At 37.7% G+C, this 21,932-nt stretch overlaps 1 protein-coding gene across 1 annotated transcript; it reads left to right on the top strand.

The window, feature by feature from the left end:
- Nucleotides 1–941: 941 nt before the first annotated feature.
- LOC135687668 (uncharacterized) lies at nt 942–8,277 on the top strand. The gene is made up of 11 exons (XM_065204276.2): nt 942–1,141; nt 3,667–3,696; nt 4,244–4,321; nt 4,528–4,593; nt 4,756–4,845; nt 5,224–5,298; nt 5,660–5,770; nt 6,141–6,260; nt 6,881–6,976; nt 7,240–7,353; nt 7,737–8,277. The coding sequence occupies exons 1-11, from the start codon at nt 1,042–1,044 to the stop codon at nt 7,865–7,867; spliced, it is 1,011 nt and encodes a 336-aa protein (XP_065060348.1). The 5' UTR covers nt 942–1,041; the 3' UTR covers nt 7,868–8,277.
- Nucleotides 8,278–21,932: the final 13,655 nt, after the last annotated feature.

Genomic DNA, 21,932 nt, shown 5'->3' with positions numbered 1-21,932 from the left:
AAAAATGGTTCTCTCGGAAAAAAGAAAAAAGATTGTTTTCATAAAGGACAATCTCAGTTCCGAACAAAATAATACTTTCTTCTGTTTCATTGATTACTTTGACGTATATACCTTTGAAGTACTCTCAATACATATTTGGGCACGTTATCCTCTGGGCAAATTGTTTGTCTTTCTTCGTTGAACTGGCTACAGTTCAGTATAGTAAGATCGCGTTGGTGCAATATCCATTGATAATCAAATCAGCTTTCCTTTTTTTGAAAAAGAGGTATTGGCCAAGACACCCTTGATCTAAATACTACGTCTGAAGAATAATGAACTTTTACTGCAGATAAACAACGAAATTAAAAAATTTTGAGAACCAAAAACAGACTGAATTTAACATAACGAACTTTAAAATACGTCCAAAGGAAACAAAATTACGAGAAGTTATAAGAAATATAAAAATCTACTTAATATCTCAAAGTGCTAACATTTCTCGCGTCTTTGGAATGCAGGATAATTTTCAATAACTACGATTTCATTGACCATAGGTAACTTACATCCAAGTAGAGATTGGGATACTTTGTTGTTACCTTAATAGCCACACAATCCTACGTACGCCAATGTAGTTAGATAGAGTTGTAAATTTGTGTTTTTCTGTAGAGAAAACTGAATTGAATTGTACGCGAATCATCCAGATAGAGTTAAATCGGAAGTGACAAAAGATCAGGATGTTACAGGGTGGGGGTATTCTCGTGTCAGACCTTGGTTCCATTCATAATATCGTTTAATGATAATGAAGTCCATGACGCACCGCCAGCGCGAGATCGATTACAAGCATCATATGCAAGCAGCACAGGGTGTTCAAGCCTGCAAAGATGATTTGTGGTTTTCGGCTTTACCAAATTTGGTAGGGGCGGGACCCATCGACTCAGGCTGAGTTATTCTCGGTATGGACCCAATGTAGGTTTATAAAAAGAGCGAGCTGGCGAATGGGAACAGTCTGCAGAAGAAGTCGACAGAGAAAAGCTTCACTAAGGTAAAACTCGATAAAGCTGAAAAATGAAGTTGATATTTGCTGTCGTTATGGGAGCAATGCTCCACGTTGCACTTAGTGCTGCAATAGAGGAAGTGGAAAAGGAGTTCGATCTCATAGAGAAAGGTTCGTTTATATTTCAATTTAAATGTTAAAATGCCCAAGGAAATCCATGGACGAATCTTGTATTCAAACAATTTGTTTTATTATTTTGTTCAGAGGAGGCTCTTGCCGGCCCGGCTACTTCGCATGGAAATTTTACGATAATTGATATTTCTATAACAGAGCATTTTCAATCGTCGTGGTTAATCGAGCAGAGTCACATTTAATGAATAGCTTTCTTCTAAAATTCGTGTAGTCGTAAATGATTTGTACAGGAAGGTAGTGGCCCGAACACATCTACCCCATCAGACACCCTGTCGTGCGGATATTCAAAGGGTAATTGAATCAAATCTTCTGGTCAGACCTACGCCAACAAAATCATAATCATGATCATAGCGAGTATCATATTTATCGTGAAACTTTGTTTACAAATTTGTATTGTAAGAAATGAAGAAGAAATCATCATTAATTTCTACACTGAAAGCAGAAAGAATTTTTATAAAACTGTTATGGAATACAGTTTTTGAAGTTGGCACCGAAAGAATTCTAGTTCTAATGGTTGTCCAATCTCGTTTCTCCATGAATAGATATCACAACAGACGACATACAGTTCACTCGGCTTATCAAGTTACAATCACTTCTTTAAGTTGAATTAGGCGTGACTCTTTCCCTGATGTTGCCTATTCTAATGTACTGCTCATCCCTGACATAAAACACTGGTTCGCTTTTTAATTCAAATAACCTATAATATGATTAAAACATCTGATATATGAATAATTGTTAACAGGAAAAGAAAATGAATTTGTATCAAATTAAGCATATTTTCATTGGAAACAATGAGTACAAACAACGATTCAAGGTCTCACTGAGCCTTTGCATTGAAATTTGAGCCATGTCTCTAATGAAAGAAATATTCTGCTTCACACAAAGGGATCACAAGATTAGCTATTGGCCGCCAGGGTTGTACGGTCTTCCTGACCCAGATCTGTTTGCCAGTGGATTTGAAAACGACGATTCAGTCATCTCGTTTTCTATGTATTGATATTGGATCCCTAACCAGAACTATAATGTAGATTTTAATTTTATGAAGAAGGTCTTGTGGATTTGAAATAGAAGTTCACGAAAACCCGTCAGGTACCAAAATTGCTGAAGACATCGAATTGTCCGCAAAGTATTTTGTAAACTCGATGAGAAAGTAGTATCAAATTTACCGACGAAAGCATAGACGAAGAAAACTCTCGGTGCTATTTCACCTACCGATAAATGATGATACCGATAAAATAAGTTTTTCCTGTACCAACTTGATATTTAATGTCTCAATTAGCAATGGCGGCGCCAGCCACTAAGCTCTGGGGAGGGGGGGGGACAAACCAAAAAAATTTAAGCCACACCCTTTTAACAACCAGAAAATGCCCTTTTACCAACAGAAAACGCCAATTTTATCCGAAGAGAACGCCTATGACTAACTTTTGTTTGAAAATTGGCAGTTTGAAAATCATAGGATTACATCACAAAAAGTACGGTGTCAAAATATTACCCCTCCCCCAACATTTTCTAATCGAATTTAGACGGACTACAAAATCGATTCTCCTGAGAACTGAGGGGGACGTGTCCCTCCCAGTCCCCCCAGTGGCGCCGCTACTGTCAATTAGAGTTTTCATTTAGTTTCCTGAATGATATAATTTCCACCACTGAGTCAGAGATCCTTCTTATTCATAGGAAACCTATAATGTTTGAATCTTTCTCCTTACATCCCAAACCCCCTTCCCTTAAAATGTCCATTTCAATAGTCGATTGCTTGAATTTTAGAAACTTTGGGGTAAGATTTCCAATCCTTCCAAAGGCAACTCACTTCATAATTATTCTAATTCCCAGTTCATAACAAGACTAGTTCAGGCGTGGTTAATAATTCCCAGAATACCCATGTTCCATATTACAATACTCTGATGCCCACTGCCCATCCACAAACCAAGGCCTAACCCGCAAAAATCTTTGGGATAAGCCTTTGACATAAAGCTCCAACAGATGAAGGGCTTGTGCAGGCTCTCAGTGACTTTGGTTAATGAGATCCTTACGGCTCTTTTTTCCCAATGCATTAAGGCAATGTACCATGTCGTATCACCTCGAATCGTCAGATTTCAATAGATTTCGTATTCTGTGGTCTGCCCATGATTCTAAATCAGATTTGCTGAAGGATTCTTTTTGTAAATCTTTTCGCAGCCTACAGCATATTTATCTTTAAAGGGTCGCAAAATATCCCATTAAAAAGGTCCAGGTTTAAAAATTGATGGCAAGTTTGGATTGAGATTTTATGTGTGTGAAATTGAAGGACACTAAGTAAATTACAAATCGTATGAATTATGATGTTTGGAATGTATCGATAACGTGGTTTTCCGGATCGTGGGTAGAGCTACAAACGAAAGTTTCTAGTTCTGCCTTTTGATTGGTTAAAACCCTCAGGGTAGTATAGGGCACCTCGAGGCCAATTTTTGATCGACCTGATGATTATTACGTCTCACTGTTAGAATACATTTGATCTTTTTTTCTAGATCTCGCCTCAAGCAATATAGAAAAGGAAAGTAAGTAGAACAAATTTCATAGTACGATGATAAGCAGAATTATTGAATAGAAATTCACAAAAACGCCTGCAAAGAACAGCTTCCTCTGAAGCATCAACAATTTTCCCTAGAGAGAAACGAGGAAAGAGGGTCATAAGAAGCCTAGTTAGTTAAGGGCCTTTAAGTTAAAGCTATTTTTTGACATTAAGCAACTTAACTGCATCAAGTTTTTCCATCAGGGCTCCTTTGAAATTACAAATGATAAATAGTCCCAGCTTTCTTTGCTCAACATCACACACACCAGCAGTGATTCGACAACTATTTTGCAGAAGGGGTCATTAATGCAATGTAGACGGGTTCTACCCTAGTACTCCCGGCTCGCAAACCCTTGCTATGAAAATGACCTCAACTGAATGAACTGCACAAACCGCTTGGAACATCAGACAAATTTTTTGCACTGCTCCGTATCTGATACAAATCACATAATCACGAAGCTTTTATATTTGATATTTTACTTCTACAATATCGTCTTGATAACGAAGCTTTTAACACCTGGTCTGTTCTACAGTTTTAGATTGGGCAGTTCCGGAATCTGTCGCTAAAGAAGAGAAAGCAATGAAATTAAATTCGCCTATCGAAGTCAAAGGTGAGTGATCGAAATATCAAGTTCACAATTTTGTAAAAATTGGTCTGTGAACAGAACCTTTGAAATCATTTCTTACAGCCTAAAAATCATCCGACATACTTTTGAATAGGATAGGGGGTCTTGCTGTAATATTATATATATTTTTTTTTGCTTTGACCAACGGACCTTAGTGAAATGTTAAAGCGAAAACTGAATTTGTTTTACAGATGCAAGCAACCAAAATAAGGACAATTCTGTCGAGTCTCAACTGGAAGATCTTGTAAAAAACACCGGTAAGGTTTGGTCTCTGAACTTTTATTGTTGTACAGTTCAAAAATATTCGTCTGTTAACAAACTGTTAGAGTTCATTGTACAAGATGAAGCTATATTTCTAGCTATTTTTCTGTTTTTCTCTATATTTATCTCATCTCTTTTAACTTATTTAATTTTTTTAGACGCTAAAGATAAGAAAAAGGACAGCTCCGCCAAGTCAGACCTTCACAAGATGTTGTCAAATTTTGAGAATACAGGCAACATTGATAAAGGTAAAAAACAGTGTTAGGCCATGTAAATCTAAAGTAAGGCCATATAAGGGCAAAGTTAGGCCATATAAAGGCAAAGCAAGGCCATACAAGAACAGTGTGAGGCCGTATAAGAACAGAGTGTGTCCATATAGGAACATGGTAAAGCTAAAACAGAACAATGTTAGGCCAGAGCAGATGCCTTCCCATGCCAAATGAATGCTGTTTAGAAATTTTATAGGTGCAACTGAACAGGAATGTAGAGGATTGAAATTTTTTTGAATATTAAAAAGAAGGCAATTCAATGTACGAAAGTTTAAAGTTTACAGGTTTAGTTCACATGTTAAGGGGGGCTAAACTATTTTAACCTTGTGATATCAGCTTGGTATTATTGATTTGCAGATCAACTCATGAATGCCATCGAAAAATACATGAAAAAGGATGATGTGGCGGCTGATCTTCCGTCAGAAGACAATGGTATGATTATTTGATTAACCTTTCGAATGCGCATCACATATGCTCCTACTTTATAGAGAAATCAATGTTGATCATGGAAACAAATTCATTTTGCCAGTTCGAGTTTTAGCAACATTGCAATGTTGATCTTGAGAAGGGATAAGTTGAAAATGGCTTTGAAAAAAGCAAACATTTAGTAAACTAAAGCTTTTCGTCTGACACTCTTCAGAGTTTAAAACGTCAGAACATAGACCGAAACTCTACGCTAGGAAGTTTACATAAAAGTATTTAATCATTCTTAATCGTAAAAGTATTTATTCTAGGAAAGAATAAATTGTAATTTAAATTATAGCAAATGCTCATTCTTTTTTGTCGTTTTCAGGGGAATGCAAAGATAACCGAAAAAATTGCAAGTATCTAGCACGACTTGGATATTGTGGAACCCATAAGAAAACGATGCAAAGTAACTGCGCCAAAACCTGCCAGTTTTGTGGTGAGCAGATATTTCCAACTTAAAGCAACTCAACTACTTCTGAATCAAGACATCTTTAAAACACAAATTAAAAAGCTTTAAGTATGCCAAAAAAGTTTTAATCTGAATGCAAGAATAACTGCTTTATGACTCCGCATCATTTCATTTTGTCCGTTCTATTTCTTTGTTCCCAATGACAAAACGATCCAAGCTTGTTGACCAAGTTTGTTCATGTTTGTTGTGAAGTCTCCTTTTTGTTTTCATAGTCAAGAAGATTTTTACAAGCTTCATTGTATCGCAGACAAGACGATAACTTGTTTCGTTGCACAGGCAACGACTCTTTACTTGTCCTTGGAGCTATTTACAATTGGATTATCGTTTTTTCTTTCAGTTGACTGTAAAAATGTCGCCGGATCTAGATGCGTTTCATTTAGAAAATATGGTTACTGCGAGAGTGCCAAGTACAAAGCTAGGATGAAATATTTGTGCTTCAAAGAGTGCGACTATTGCAGTAAGTGCTTGTTAATAATACAGCATAAATCGTCAGTGAAATATATAAGAATCATTAGCATTGAATCGTCAGTGAAATACAAAATAAACCCTGTTGTCCCAATGGGTATTTCGATCTCCCACAATCATTAGTGTTGGAGACACAGGGACTGGGAGTGTGCAGACCCCTTGAATATTATTCTTGAAAGATTCATACTAAGCCTCTCTAAGTGTTTTCGATATGTTATACCCATGCCGACAATCGAGGTTTACATAGCTTCATCAATAGTTTTTACAACAGAAACTCTAGGTGCAAACATACTTTGCAAAAAGGCAGGACATGCCGTGTTTACCAACGTGGCGCATGAACTAGAATTTCATGTTATTAGGAGTCTCACCTACATGATCTGCGCACTATGCATTGTGGGTAACACAATACCACTCATGATATTGTATGGAGTGGACCAGTGTGGAGTGGACCTATAAAACTTTTTTAGCCTGGCAGTGTCACGACAACATTAATGTCACAAGCCGATTTGTTAATTTGTAGCAGGTTTAAAAAATATAAGACAACTATGCAAGACGGTTAAAACGGAAGAAAAATATTTTAATTTAATTACTTTCTTGCTTTCTTTCATAAAGGGCCCCCATCCGCTCCAAAATGTGCCGAATCAGCCTTTGGATGCTGCTGGGACAAAGTAACTGTCAAGGCTGAGAAAACTGGAACAAGTTGTCCAAGTAAGTATACAGTTTGCTGGGCTTACCAAAAGTGGCTGCACGATAACTAGCCCACTCCATCGTTGTTGTTTTTCTCGTCGTCATCACTATCATTTCCATTTTTCTACCAGGGATAATGTGATTCTTCATGTTGACGAATGAAAAAGCAATGGGTTGCCATCAATAAACATTGCATATGGTCAAGCATATAGACATATTGTTGATTGCGAAAATCATCCTGTTTGCAGCGATCACGTTCTAACTATTGATGTCATCTTTTTTAGAATGCGAAGACAAATACCTTTACGTTTGTGATAGATTCAAAGAGGACTGCCAAAAGATTAGCCGAGCTGGTACCTTCATGAGGCGAATGTGTCCCCAGACATGTGGAAAATGCGGTAAGTGAAGTTTCACATCACTTTCAACGAGTTCAGTGTAGTTCATTCGGTATAGCAAACTGGTGGTTTCATCTGTTTTTAGTCCTAACATTTATAAGGTGTGGAATGCCTACTTCATACTTCATCGAACTTGCTCATATGACTTCCTGTTTAGGTAAATAATTCCGATCGAAAGGAAAAATGCATGCCTCTTATAGAAAATGACTCTGCAAACGAGTCTTGCGCATAGGAAGATATGTCTTACACGAGCATAGATGTACACTTCACATAGACTTTTTCAAATATATTAATGTATGAACGAAATGTGAAAGGATGCGTTTGCTTCAGTGACAGTTAACATCAAGTAGTACAAACAGTTTGATTAGAATATGTTGCTTTTTTAGATAACAAATGCGAAGATATGGTTGAGTGGGCTGAGAAATGCCCTTATTATTTAAAATCCGGACAATGCAAGTCGGATCCTCACGGAATGAAATTACTTTGCAAAAAGACCTGTGGATTTTGTACCAGGTGAACTGCTGGGAATTGAACTGCAAGCAACATTGTAGAAAACAGAACCTTATTTGTAATTTTATGTTAAGATAACAGATTATTCAAAACATTGACCTTCGTGATGCATAATATGACATTAGCTCCTCGTGAAAAAGAAAAGTGACAATGAAATTCAACGCTTGTGACGACATCCTCGATCAAACCGGACCCACTCCCTTTGGAAGTAAAGCCAGTGCTAATGAATCTCAAATTGCAAAGAATTCTCAAAATATTCACGTTTCCTTTTGCTTTTAGATGACAGTGTAGTTTGTGTTTTAGCTGAAGGAACTACGCTTACTTTCTGGATGTAAAATGTAGTCTTCGTAAACTTTTGACAGTTTTTAAAGAATTTTATTTGTTTTATGATGAAAATGTAGAAGTATACTATCATTACTAATGCATGTCTTTGGTACCAGAAAATTCTGAGAATACAGCCTAAACTAGTCCGCTGATTCAGACAAGATATTCCTCCTAATTTGATTGTACATGACTGATTCCAATTCACTTGAACTCTTGATTAGATATGTCCCACATCTGTTTGATGGTTTTTTGGAAGACGCAATAAATATCTAGAAACTCGTTATATCTATCGCAGCTTCAGCCAGTCGGCATTGTGTACAGCTGGAAAAGCACGTTCAACTGATATCACCTGACCGAAACTCTCCCTCCACAAGATGTTTGAAAACGAGAACCGCTATGTTCTGATTGGCCTATTTCGTTTTCGGTCTCGTGCTCGTGTTTCTGATTGGCCTATTTCGATCCACAACTGGGTATATATATTTCCTAGCGTAGAGTTTTCGGTCTATGTTCTGACGTTTTAAACTCTGAAGAGTGTCAGACGAAAAGCTTTAGTTTACTAAATGTTTGCTTTTTTCAAAGCCATTTTCAAGTTTTGTACCACCAAAAGATTGTTTGCATATTCTTTTATTTCCTTGGCATGAAAACCCCTCAGCTAAAGCCAAGTATTTGAAAAGTTGCTGCATTTGCCCATGCAAATATAAGATGACACATCACCATAAACGGATTTGAAAGACATTTTATCTATTTCAAAATCATGTAACTCCTTAACAGTAGCTATCCAAAAGCACTTTGCAGCAGTTCCTACTGACATCTATTCTGGCAGCAAGATTTTGTAGCGCCAAGACTCACCTATACTTCAAGAGACAAGGCAGCAATATCTAAAGTAATTTTCTACAAAGCTTTTGTTTATCTTTCTAGCAGTAGATGCAGACAGGTAGCTTTTAGGGTATCAAAGTATGCCAATACCTCTGGAAAATCTACTCTCTCTTGGTGCCAGTCGAAAAGACTTTTGCGAAAATTGCTGGAACATCTACGTTGGTGTCCTTTAAAATGTTAATCTTTCCCAATTTTAAACTTTTAGTTTTTCTGAGTCAGATGAAGCTAATTATAACAGTTAACCCTTACGTCTGAAAATTATGCCTTTATTTTCTTGAACATTTCTGGCAGCTCCTTCAATAAGGCCACAGTTGCCACGCAATTAAATCAGCGTTTATAGCATCGTTAATTGTCAGGAACAGAATCAGAAACAAGTTTTCGGTAAAACAAGCAATAGCTTCTCGAAAGTATTTACCCTCCACCTGGCCGGAATGATAAGTGCACTTTCTTAGCTCAAGGAATAATTTTGATGATAATGGGAAACTTGAAAATCAAAGATCGCCAAACGATCAACACTTTCTTCCTAACAAACAACCATCTTGAGAATTCCATTCCAAAATATCCTACAAGTCAGAACATCGCAGATCAATGGACCTGTTTAAAGATCGGGGATTTAGAAAGAAGTATTTTGCAGGGGTGATTCTAGAAAATTTCTTTGGAGGGTTTCAAGGGTCAGGTTGTCGAGCAAAATATTCTCAGGTAAGTAAAATGAAAGCTCAGAGTTTGATACCCAGGCAAATGAGGCATTCTCTGATGTCGAAAATAGAAAGGACCCTCTCCCCTCTTTACTAAAGGCTGAAATACACGGTCCTTTTTTACGTCCGTTTTCACCTTAAGGTTGAAAAAAGGAATGACGGTAAGCTGTTTACACGTATCCTTTAAAAAGGATCCCTTCTCCTTTTCGTTCTTTTCGTTATGGGTAGGCCAATGAAAAAAGTAGCTGTTTCCTGTTTACTACTGGCACTAATTGCCAAGCCATAGAAAAAGGAAGGTAGAATTAAAAGAAATTAAAGTGAAACCGTGGCTCCAGAGCAGGAAACAGACAGTTAGGGGTTTCTGTCACTTTGCTGAATGAATTTCATTTGGAGGATCGGGTCGAAATATGAAAGGTTTTTGAGAATGAGCTCTGAAGTTTTGGACGAACTTCAGTGGGAGATTCCCTACACTCTTTTTTAGAAGAACATCTTTATAAGAACACAAGTATCAGAATTGGTCGAAAGTTAAGAACAAATTAAGAACAAACTGAGGCTGAGCTATTGTAAAATGCAACTTTGAACAACGTTTTATCTTAAAAACGAGGAATTTTTAGGCATGTCTGGATGATTTTTCGGCGAATATTCAAACTTGTCGGCATATAAAGGTTGTCTCACACACTTTGTTGGCAAATGAGGCCTTGAACATCACCCTAAAGCAAAAAAGCTAGCAATCGCCCTGCCTTACCAGATTAATTTAAAAACAAATTAAGAACAATCCAGCCTCACATTTTCGAAAAAATTAAGAACAGTCAGCCTGAACTTAAATCTGCTGGTTCTTATAAAAAAGAGTGTAATCTATAACAAAAAGTATCAAGCTTATGGGAGTGTTTTGATTCCGAACCAGACGTCATGACGTAACATGGAGACATTCGAGACAAAAGATTTTAAACCTTTCCTTTTTCGCTGCAAAAGTTGAGCACGTCCAACTCGCATAGGTGAAAGGGAAATGTAACTAATGGTCCTTTTTTCAAATATACATGATCAGTTTTTTCATCCTTCAGGTGAAGACGGACGTAAAAGAGGACAGTGTCTTTCAACCTTAACTATTGACTTTGTGATTCTTAAAAAAATTTCCTACTGTTAGTGTGTATAAAAATTGAGAATTTTTCAGTTTTTTTAAGGTCGGCTCGTTTTTAACTGCAGTTAATCCCTTACTGTCAAGTACCATTCCGAATAAAATCTTAACAACATCAATCTAAAGAAACAGAAAAGCAAAAACTTTAGCATTTGCTTATATACTTTCGTTTGACAACATAATGATCTCAGCAATGAAATAGTGGATCGACACAAGTCATAACAAGGACATTGGGATAGGCTATCCTTAAAGAAACAATCATTAAACAGAACAGAAAATATTTTACTTAAATAGGCTGAATTTTTACTAGCTCGCAGATTATTGCATCACGAGCAATAAGCACATGCAGAGACGGATTTAACCCGGGGGGTGTGGGGTGTGCGAAGCCCCCAATATTTCTGTGTCTTTCGGTACCATTTTTTATTCGGTAAAAATCATTTGTTGGTAGTTTGTATTAACAAATTAACGCCAAGATTTTACTTAATTTATTTTCTTATCAGTATTTATTTTCTTATCAGTAGCGTAGCGGGAGGGGGGGGGGGGAGGAATATTCTGAAATGTATTGAAAGCTAATTTAAAGAGCGTCGTTGCAAAAAAATACCTCTATATCTGTACAGAATGCTCAACACTTTCCCCTCAATTTGCGGTTTGTATAGAAATGTCTTTCACGTTTTTGAGACATTCCCGATGAAACAGAAACTGAAATGCTAAAACAATCCAATCCTTAAAAAACTGGATTCTGAAATGCTTCTCGTGGATTTCGCTCCATGGAGAACGGACTTGGTTTCAAACTTTTGAACACTGTTTACTATTTTTAGATATTTTGTAACAACTTTTGAAAATCATTTTTTGCACGTAGTGCTTCCTCGCCTTACACAATTCAGGATATAAAGGTTAGTGGAATGGTGAAGGAAATAGACAGTTGTAGGATATGGTCAGCCACAAAACGCTACATATGACATTTTACAAAAGGAAATTGTCGCGTAAAAATGTTATAGCTTTTCCAAACGCATTTACAAGACTGTGTTTTCCCAAATTCTTAGGGGTCTGGTCAACAAAATTGTTCTCTTCTTTTCCCCACCAATCTTTCAACCCTAGCTACGCCATTGCTTTTTACCGTCTTTACCTTTAAAGTTGATAACCAAATTTTAAAAATGGGCGTTTCCATCATTTACCAGTGACCTGAAGGGTGTGACACCATAACTAGTGTCTAACACCCACCAATCATTGTTGCTTACCAGAGGCGGCACCATGGTTGCCGAAAAAGGTGGAGTATTTTCGAACTTCCATGTCGCTGGAAAATCGCTCATTTAAGTGATTTTTACTACCTTGCAATACAACCTCACTGTTAGTATTAAAATCCACAGGTGGAACGCTATTTGGCGGTTTTAATCGATTTTCTTGCATTGTGTTGTTTATTGTTTTATGTATTATGTTAGTTTTGTTGTTGTTGTTGTTTCGCGCCTTTTATGTAGATTCGTTAGGAGCGGGTTTAGGAACTTGGAGGAAGTTTAGAGGAGATCGGATTTTGGTAGTTGCTAGTTGGGTTTTAGCTGAAGCTGAGTTGTCGTGGATTGAGAATTTCCAATATGGTAGAACTCGATGGATTCTTGTTGTCACCGCTATTTCACTTACTCGCTGATTTGTAAATATTGTAAATATCGCTGTTACCTCGCCGTTTTATTTCTTGTCGTCTGTTTCGCATTCGCCATTTCATTTCACGGACAAAGATCAATTACCATTACAATAGGATAGTGTTAATATTACACTTGTAATCATTCTCGTCATTCGCGTACCCAACCCTGAAACATTGTGAGTGGAGTTAGTGGAGTTTGGTTCTTATTGGTTTCAGTTTGCCAAGTAACATTTGAAATAGTAATGCGCCGAGGAGCGAAGATGATCAAACTGAAATGAAAATGAAAACATTCAAATATACCTTTGCCTAACATTGATTTTATGCCACCATCTAGTTTGCCGAGTAAGCACAAAAAAATGCCGAATCCGCAGTATAAGGAACCGATTGTCGATAGGTGCTGCCTCAGTCATTAGTTACTGTGGGTGTTAGTTCTGAAAAAATCCAAGAAAAGAATTTATATCACTTTAGGATTCTTTAAGCCAATCCTTACTCAATAGAACAATCAAGAAATAAGAAATAAGTCTCCATAAACGTTTTGTATTCGCTACACCCATGTCAGGAAATGCATCTAAATATTTATAACATTGATTTCGAGGAAGATCCTAGGAAATATCTGTCTGCTTTCCTTTATAATTTAATTTGGTTTGATTTCGACACGATTATGGAATTAAGTCGCAAAGTTTTATAAGATATTTTTAATCGAATGAAAATTTGAACTTTGGTCTAACATTAAGGCCACACGGTCTAACATTAAGGTTCACACGGGAACGCAATCGTTCCGTTCCGTTCTTTTCCGTTCCGAAAAGCGGAACGCTCAGGGGTTGTGTTCACACGGGAACGCTTCAAACGACATCGTTCCGTTCCAAAAAGTGGAACGATAAAATAAGTGATATGAAAAGTGGAACGGTACGCAATCGTTCCGTTCCGTTCCCGTGTGAACGCGCAGAACTGGTCCAGAAAATGGACGCATGCGTCTGTGTTGTTGTTGAGGGAAGGAAAAGGTGACAATAATAAACTCAGCGAAGAAAATGGAGGATTTCAAAAACACCATTGGCTGAATCTCGCCGTTAGTCCATTTAAAAGATTCAACACCATTCTGCAAACATTGAAATTCCTTCCTTTTAGGGTTGGCTTCAATTTTCCCACGAGCTTGCTTATTTTGAGGCGCCTTTGTATTCTCCATTTATTCAAATTGTTTAAAAAATTCAGAGATAGCTCAGAGATAAATCGAAATGATGAAATCTATCTCCATTATGGACATGCGCATTAAAAATCATTCGCTTATTTTGGCGCGCAAATTGCAGAACGGAACGATTGCCTTCCCGTCTGAACATAAACAAAAATCAATACGCAATCGTTCCATTACCGTGTGAACAGTATACCTTTTCGTTCCAGAAACTGGAACAAAAATGGAACGGAACGATTGCGTTCCCGTGTGAACGGGGCCTAAGGTATGAGGTGGAAAGGGCGCCAGCAATTCAAGATTGAGCAGCTGACTCCAGGACAATATGGACACGATGAAAGCGGGGGAAAAGTATAAGATAAAGAAAAAAGGCCGAAGAACAACAAAAACAACCAAAATAGCGTGAAAATTTCAGTTTCAAGGAAACATCTGCCAAACCGTGCATTTGAATGTGACCATTGTATCATCATTATCCGTACCTCGCTTCTAGTTGTGGTGAAGCAAGAATCTTGTCAAAACTCTATATGCGTTTACAAGTTTCTTGGCAGTACCTAAACCCGACCCCGCATGTACCGTCAGATTACCGTTATGTTCCTTGCATGTATCGTCATCTGTGGCTAAATGTGCATCTGAAAAGAGCCAATCTCCTCGCCATCTCACGAGATTTTAATAAAATGACGTCCTTGATGATAATCAGTTCGCAATTACTGACAAGCCAAGATCATAATCGCAGTTTTTGCTGACAAGCCCAAATTTAACAACACCTCCGCCCAACACCCTCTATCTGGGCCCTTTCATGTATGTTATATCTTTTGTGACTATGTAAAAACTTAACAAGCCAATTTTTATCTAATAAATAAGAAGCAAAACAGAGATAAATAATCGCGGCCCGCGGTGGATTCAGGAAATCTATTGTTAGAGCATGGACCACCAAAACATTATACCAATTAAAAAAACAACAGTTCAAAAACACTGTCTCGTCTGTAGAAAGCAGCAATTAAACAAACTCAGTAAAGCCCTGTCCACACTACACAAACTAACCCAGGTCACAGAATCCCAGGTTCTTCCACACTTGATTTTCATGTTTTGTAATGTGGACACAAAGTCGGGGCGAACCCAGGTTAGCTGACGCTACGCATGCGTAGTTAAATTACAACAACAACAAAACAACGGCACAAAACAAATTTTTCATAAACACGATCAAGATGGAAGTTGCCGAAGGCGCAGTTTATTCAAATGTTTTCCTTCCTTTTCCTGACAAGTTGTTGTTGTCTTTAACTTTCTTATAAGGCTGTTTTAGTTGTTTTTTTTTCACTTATCTGGATGTAGTTTCGCTCGTAGCCACTTTCTTTTTCTAGGCGCTGTGCCATCTCTTTGTAAACATGTTTTTTCCTTGTACAGTTATCCAACTGTTCTTGAATCTTTTCGTCTCTCCAGATACTTATGAAGCTGTGAACTTCTTCGCGGCTCCATAGTGATACACGATCTTTTTTGCAAGTTTCTATATATTGCCTGGTGTTTGCATGTAACGTATTTTTATTTTTTGGCGCGCAAAATGAAAACATATTCAAATATGCGCATGCGTTAAAAAAGCTAACCCAGGTTCGCCCCAGGTTTTGTGTCCACATTAGAAATTTAGAACACTAACCTGGGTTCGACCTGGGTGCGACCCACCTCTGGAGATGGGTTAAACTAACCGAGGGCAAACCCAGGTTAGTTGTGTCCACACTGCAAAATCTAACCTGGGTTAGCTAAAACCTGGGGCGAACCTGGGTTAGTTTGTGTAGTGTGGACAGGGCTTAAGAAGTATCAAGAGCGTTGATTCAATTTTTCTATGTGCAAATGCCCAACTTTGTCTACATTTCTTTGAGTATAAAGCTTTTTATGCATTTAAATCTGACAATTGTATTATCATTAGCTGTACCTCGCTCCTTTTCCTGGTTCAGTTGTCATTGTCAGACCTGAGGTGAAGCAACAGTTTGTCGAAGCTTTCTTTGCGTTACAAGATTCTTGGCTGTATCCAAACCCAACCCCGCTTGGCTGTATCCAAGTTAAACAAGCCGGGCTGCATCCCCCCCGGGCCACCGACACAACAAAGGGTGTGCAGGCTTTTATCATGAAACATCACCATATCAAGTATAATTACAGCAACGCACGATCCTTAAGCTATGAAACCAATAGAGGATCATCATAAGGTGATCTTCTTGCTGGGACATTCTTTGACATAGCATCTGAATGATGACCCAGATTCCCATTGGAAAGCAAAGAAGAAGCAGAAAGCCTTCAAACGAGAGAAAAGAACATTTGCTGAGAAGAGCATAAAGTCAAATGATGAAAAGATCGAAATAACATTTCGAACGCCGGCAAGAGTAAAATGTTACAATTAGACAGGACTCGGAATTGGCAAACATTGCCACTGGAGTCCAAGAGAGAAAACGAACCAGAGAACTTAAAGTACAGTCAATGCTATGAAATTACAGAGAAAATCTGAGAAGAACGCCGGCAATGTCAATTTTTTGATTTTATTGAAGAAAAGTTCGAGAATGATCTGGAAATAAAACAGCCTAAAAAGATGAAGATTTAATCATGTTAAGAAAAAGCTGAGGACAAGAAAATACATCTTAACAATGCTCTTTAACATGGCAAGTGCATGCTCAGCCAACGATTTATACTATTATGATAATAAATGTAATTCACTGCTCGCTGCTCGAGAGGCATTTAACTTCTTGAGGGAATTTTTTATCTTAAAAGACTTTTTCTCGCCAGCTTTTTTAATTCATTCGTCATCTTTCCTTCTTTATCGCAAAGTCAGTTGTTGTGAAATAGGGTGCAGCACCAATATCTGATCGCCATCTAACACACCCAATCCTTGCTTCTAAAATCCGTCGTTTTTGGCTGTCATGATAAATATTGTTTTGTCATCAGCAAAATTACACTAAAAACTTTTACATTAAAGCCTATTCAGGTCAGTCGAAAATGAAAGTGGATTACCTACTGACCTCTGGTTTGAGGTAAATGTTGACGCAACCCACAGAAAAACCATCGGATCAAAATTGAGGAAGGATGTCTGTGGTCATCAAAGTTATCATAAAAGCTTTCAGACAATGCTTGATTTTTATAGTTTTATATTTAATTTTATTTATCATATTTATACACAGAAACACTCTCAGATTAAATAACATATAATGCTGGTCTTCATAGGGATCGTGCTTCGGGAAAGGATGCTAATTTTGCAGGAACTCCTTTATTTTATTTTTGAACGTGGTAATCGTGCTCATTCTTATTTGTAATGGGATTTCGTTCCACGTCTGTGCACCACAATAGAAAAAACTGCTTTTGAAGAATCCTAGGTTTTGCCTTGGGATGTTTAGTTCACAGAATAGGAATTACCTATTTCCTATTCTGTGTCTAGGTGAAGGCAATTTCTTATTGAATAGTTAGATATTTGGGATCTAGTGACAAGTCTTCCTTTCAAATTGGTCTTCATGTTAACGAGGGGGGTGTTAAAATTCTAGCATCAAATTAGAGTAAATACATTAGATATTGCTAGGGATTACAGGGAAATGCTAATTGTCAAAAGATTGTCAAAAGACACATGTGACAATGAGGTTTCAACAGAGGGATATGATATTTAGAGGCACGATAGGGACAGCTCAGGCAGTGCGTAGCTGTTTATGTAAAAGATACCCTTTCTCATCATAAAATAGATGACATAAAAGACCAAACCTAGAAATTATAGCTATTGAAATTGTCCCCAAACAGTTACATCGTGCTATGTTGGTATCGCCCGCCTACCGAGAAAACTGACGTTACTACCTTTGAAGCTTTAACCAGAATAATAAAAAAGCTAGATGCAGAAGGCAAGAAGTTATTCTCACTGGCGATACCAACTCTGATTATAAAAACCAAAAGACTGTTACACAAGAAAGCTGAAACTTCTTTACTCAGAATTTCAGTTCGAACAGCTGATCACAGATTTTACAAGGGTAGCAACTAAAACAAGCTCTAATGGAGAAACAAATACAACCAAAATGGTAATTGATCATTTCTCAAGGAACAGACCTAATTTTATTTCCTGCTCTGGCGTATAGAAATTGGCATGACAGACCATTACACGGTTTTTGGCATCATAAAACTTTCTTCTCGACCTGCAAAGATCGGCATCAGAAACCTTTCTTCTCGACCTGCAAAGTGTTGATTGGGAAATGGCTATATCCACTGCCTAGGATAACCATAATATCATGGCAAACAAATTTTGCGAACTTTTCCACTCGATCTTAGATATGCATGCATATGTAAAAATACGAAAAAATACAGTGAGACATGCACCCTACCCTGGGTACCAGACTCTGGTCTAGTGCGCCCCATTCTCGTTCTGGTGAACTTACTTGAAAGAACTGTAGTCTATTTAACAGACTAGGCCTGTGAAACAAGACTGTCGGATAAATAACAAAGATACTCAGTAGTCAGATTCAAAGGAGTTTTGGGAAATCTTAAAGCAAATGTATTTTATACAGTTCTGTAAAGTCGACATTATTAATACGCCATGTGGCTTTAATACGCCTATTTAATCAAATCAGATGTAAAACGCCATTTGGCAGCAAAAAACATGTGCGAAGCATGAAATTAAAGTTAGCACAATGCAGTTATTAAATGTTAATCATTATTAAATTTCGTATACAACTCAAAATAAGTCTTTTGTAGTTTTCCTCATAAATTGTGTGTACTTTCAAAGTCTACTTCCTCACTGTGAAGGCAGTGTGCTTTTAAACAACGCGGCGGTTAGAATCATCACGTTGGAAGTTCATCACAGCAAAAATGGCCAATACGACAAGCGAAGCCCCGTATGCTGGGTGAAATATTATCCATAACTGATTTACTTGTGTTTGTTGTTTTTTGTTCTCGGCGCCTTGCGGTGTTTCTTATTTAATGCATTTCACTACAAGGCCTAATTTCTTTGCATGAGAGGCACAGCCTGAAATATCAGAGACTTCCCAAAGCCAGTTGGCAATATGGCGAAGGTGTCTGTCTCTCTACAAACAAGGCTTTCAATGCTGTTCTGTGTTAAGTTCCACAACATGCGAAAAATATTATTTGAGTACAGTTTTAACAGCATCTTCAAACTCAATCGTTACTGTCGCTAGCATTTATTTATGTTGTGCTCTGTTCAATGTTTTACCCCAGAGCTACCTTTATTGTTTCGCTGTGACCTTTGAACGTACAGAAATCTGTACACTCGCTCCTGATTGGTTAATATCAGCACACCAGAACGAGAATGGGGCGCACTAGACCAGACTCTCTATTTTATTTTATATATAGTGAGTCTGGTACCCAGGGTACATGGACCCTCGCCCTGGATAACTCCCCGTATCAGGAATATGATACAGGAGAGAGACCGGACTAAGAAACGAGCTGGAAAAGATCGATCTCTATGGCCTCAGTACAAGCGCTTAAATATGCCCCGCCATATGGGACAAAAGTCTATTATACAAAATATATAATGTCATTGTAAATATATTGTTTAAATCTATTATAAATCTGTTGTACAATTCATATCGACGTTATTTCCTCTAACTTAATGCGTGTCCACTTGACATTTATAAATTGTTGTCGGGAATTTCAGATATATAAGGTCTGAATTTCTTTTGCAAATATATAAGGTCTAAATTTGTTTGCAAATATATAAGGTCTGAATTTGTTTGCAAATATGTAAGGTCTGAATTTGTTTGCAAATATATAAGGTCTAAGCGCGAACAATGTGCGCAGTGACATTTCCTGCCAATTATGAGCACCAGAGGCAAAAGACTGGCCTAAGCAATACCAACGAATTTTAATTATGTCGTTCGAAGTTGACTTTCAACAGTTTCTGGTTGATCTTCCTGGACGACTATCTCAGGCTCGACGACAAGCTTTCAATAGTAATTTGAATATGCTCGAATTTTGGAATAGACGTTTGCAAGACTTTTTACATGTTTTAAGCGTTTTCATTAGGAGGTGTGATTTTGCGACAGAAACACCTGAAAGTTTGTGTGTGTATCTAAGAGAGCTTTCTGTATAAATTTGTAATCTACACAATTAAGTTGAGAGTAACATCTTTACTGATGAAAGCTACATACCAGAAATGACTGCACACTCTGTTAGGTGCCCTGAAGAGCACAATGAAGGTGCCTGTGGCAGACCTAGAAAATTATTAGAGAAGGAAGAAATTGCGAGCCTGTTTGAGGTACACAATTCATGGCATACTGTAGCTCAACTATTGGGAACTTGTGACTTCCTTCACACGGAATTTACTTCTACCGTTGCCATTCTGGAAGCTTGCACGACGACTTCCCCGAGAAGCTGGGCGAGTGTATGGGGTTGCGGGCACAGAACTAGGCCGTCTGATGCTAGTACTATAAGCATTGCGCCCAATATTTCTCCCACGGGGAAATCTTTGGCGGCTGTCTAAGGAGTTTCCTCGTCGAAAAATCGCGGTATTAAATTGCTGCCGGTCATTCAATATGGGTCTCGTCGGAGCTGTTGGGCTGGAAGCTCCAGCGCGAGCCGTTGCTACTTCAGCAGTGGAAGGCAAAGCCCTAAATGCATTATTTAAAGTTTCTTGAAAAGAAGGATGGGAAATAATATTCCCAACCAACTCGTCAGTGTTCCTCGCAGCCATTTTGTGCAATGTAAAATGTGTAAACTGTAAAGCGAGACAGATTTGGAGGGAAATGTCACTGCGCACATTGTTCGCGCTTAGACCTTACATATTTGCAAACAAATTCAGACCTTATATATTTGCGAACAAATTCAGACCTTAAATATTTGCAAAAGAAATTCAGACCTTATATATCTGAAATTTCCGACAACAATTTATAAATGTCAAGTGGACACGCATTAAGTTAGAGGAAATAACGTCGATATGAATTGTACAACAGATTTATAATAGATTTAAACAATATATTTACAATGACATCATATATTTTGTATAATAGACTTTTGTCCCATATGGCGGGGCATAGATTTATAATAGATTTAAACAATATATTTACAATGACATCCTATATTTTGTAAAATAGACTTTTGTCCCATATGGCGGGGCATACTTAAGAAACAGGGTGACCAGTGAACTCCGAAGAGCTGTCAAAAGCTACTTCTGCAATCTGATTGATGAAATTTCAAATAGCCCTTAGGAGATGTGGAAAACGATTAACAAAGTTTTAACCAAAAGTCAGTGCTCCACGACTCACAGATCCGTCATGTATAAAGGTGAACTAATTTAAAAGCAGAAGGGAATTGCGGAAGCATTTAATAACCATTTCACAACGATAGGTCCTAAACTTGCGGAGAAATTGTAACTAAAGAATTTGATAACCCACTAAAATACCTCGCTAACAAAGATGCATCCACAGCCCCATATTTTGAATTTCAAGCAATTACTTTAGACCTCATAAAAATTGAAATCAAAAGATTGAAATGCAATAAATCTGCGGGTTATGATAAGATTTCAGTTCAGTTTGTGAAAGACGCAGCAGAAATTTTATGCAAGCCACTAGCTGTTACATTCAACTCTTCATTCAAAATGGCTATTTTTCCAGACACATGGAAAATAGCGAGGGTAACCTCTATTTTCAAGTCTGGTTCTGAAAGTGAAATGGGTGATTATAACCCTATATCCGTGCTATCTGTATTCTCGAGGTTACTGGAAAAATTTGGGCACGACCAAATCTCAACTTACATGAAAGAGCAAAAGAAATTTTCTGGAAGTCAACATGCATTCTTTAAGATGCATAGCACCCTGACCTTGCTATTAAACATAACAGATTCATGGTTTTATAATATTGACAAGCATAGAATTAATATAAGCGTATTTCTCGACCCTAAAAAAGCGTTTGATACGGTGGACCACGGGATTCTTCTATGGAAACTAACCAAATACGGAGTGGAAGGGACATCTCTTCGGTGGTTCACATCGTATTTAACCGGCAGAAGACAATACTTTCAAATAAATGGCCATAGATACGGTTCACTGGCATCCCCCAGGGATCGTGCTTGGGGCCGCTCCTCTTCATCCTGTATGTCAATGATGCACCTCAAACACGTATGCGGACGATACCAGTGGAACCTGTTCTGCCGAGGATATCTACGATCTCTGTAATGATCTAAAAGCTGAGATCGATAATATTGCAGAATGGTTACGTCAGAATTAGTTTAGCTTGAATACTGAACAAACAGAATATATGG

This window comes from Rhopilema esculentum, chromosome 20 (genome assembly GCF_057945365.1).
Source record: "Rhopilema esculentum isolate cy_ngs chromosome 20, ASM5794536v1, whole genome shotgun sequence".
Classification (NCBI taxonomy): domain Eukaryota; kingdom Metazoa; phylum Cnidaria; class Scyphozoa; order Rhizostomeae; family Rhizostomatidae; genus Rhopilema; species Rhopilema esculentum.
The sequence above is the reverse complement of the archived record's forward strand: the minus strand, read 5'-3'. Positions and strand labels throughout refer to the sequence as shown.

Excerpts from the sequence above, each read along its gene's own strand:
- LOC135687668 (XM_065204276.2), top strand. The coding sequence starts at position 1,042 with ATGAAGTTGATATTTGCTGTCGTTATGGGAGCAATGCTCCACGTTGCA. Across the intron at positions 3,697-4,243 it reads AAGCAATATAGAAAAGGAAA|TTTTAGATTGGGCAGTTCCG; the intron begins GTAAGTAGAACA and ends TCTGTTCTACAG. Across the intron at positions 6,977-7,239 it reads AACTGGAACAAGTTGTCCAA|AATGCGAAGACAAATACCTT; the intron begins GTAAGTATACAG and ends CATCTTTTTTAG.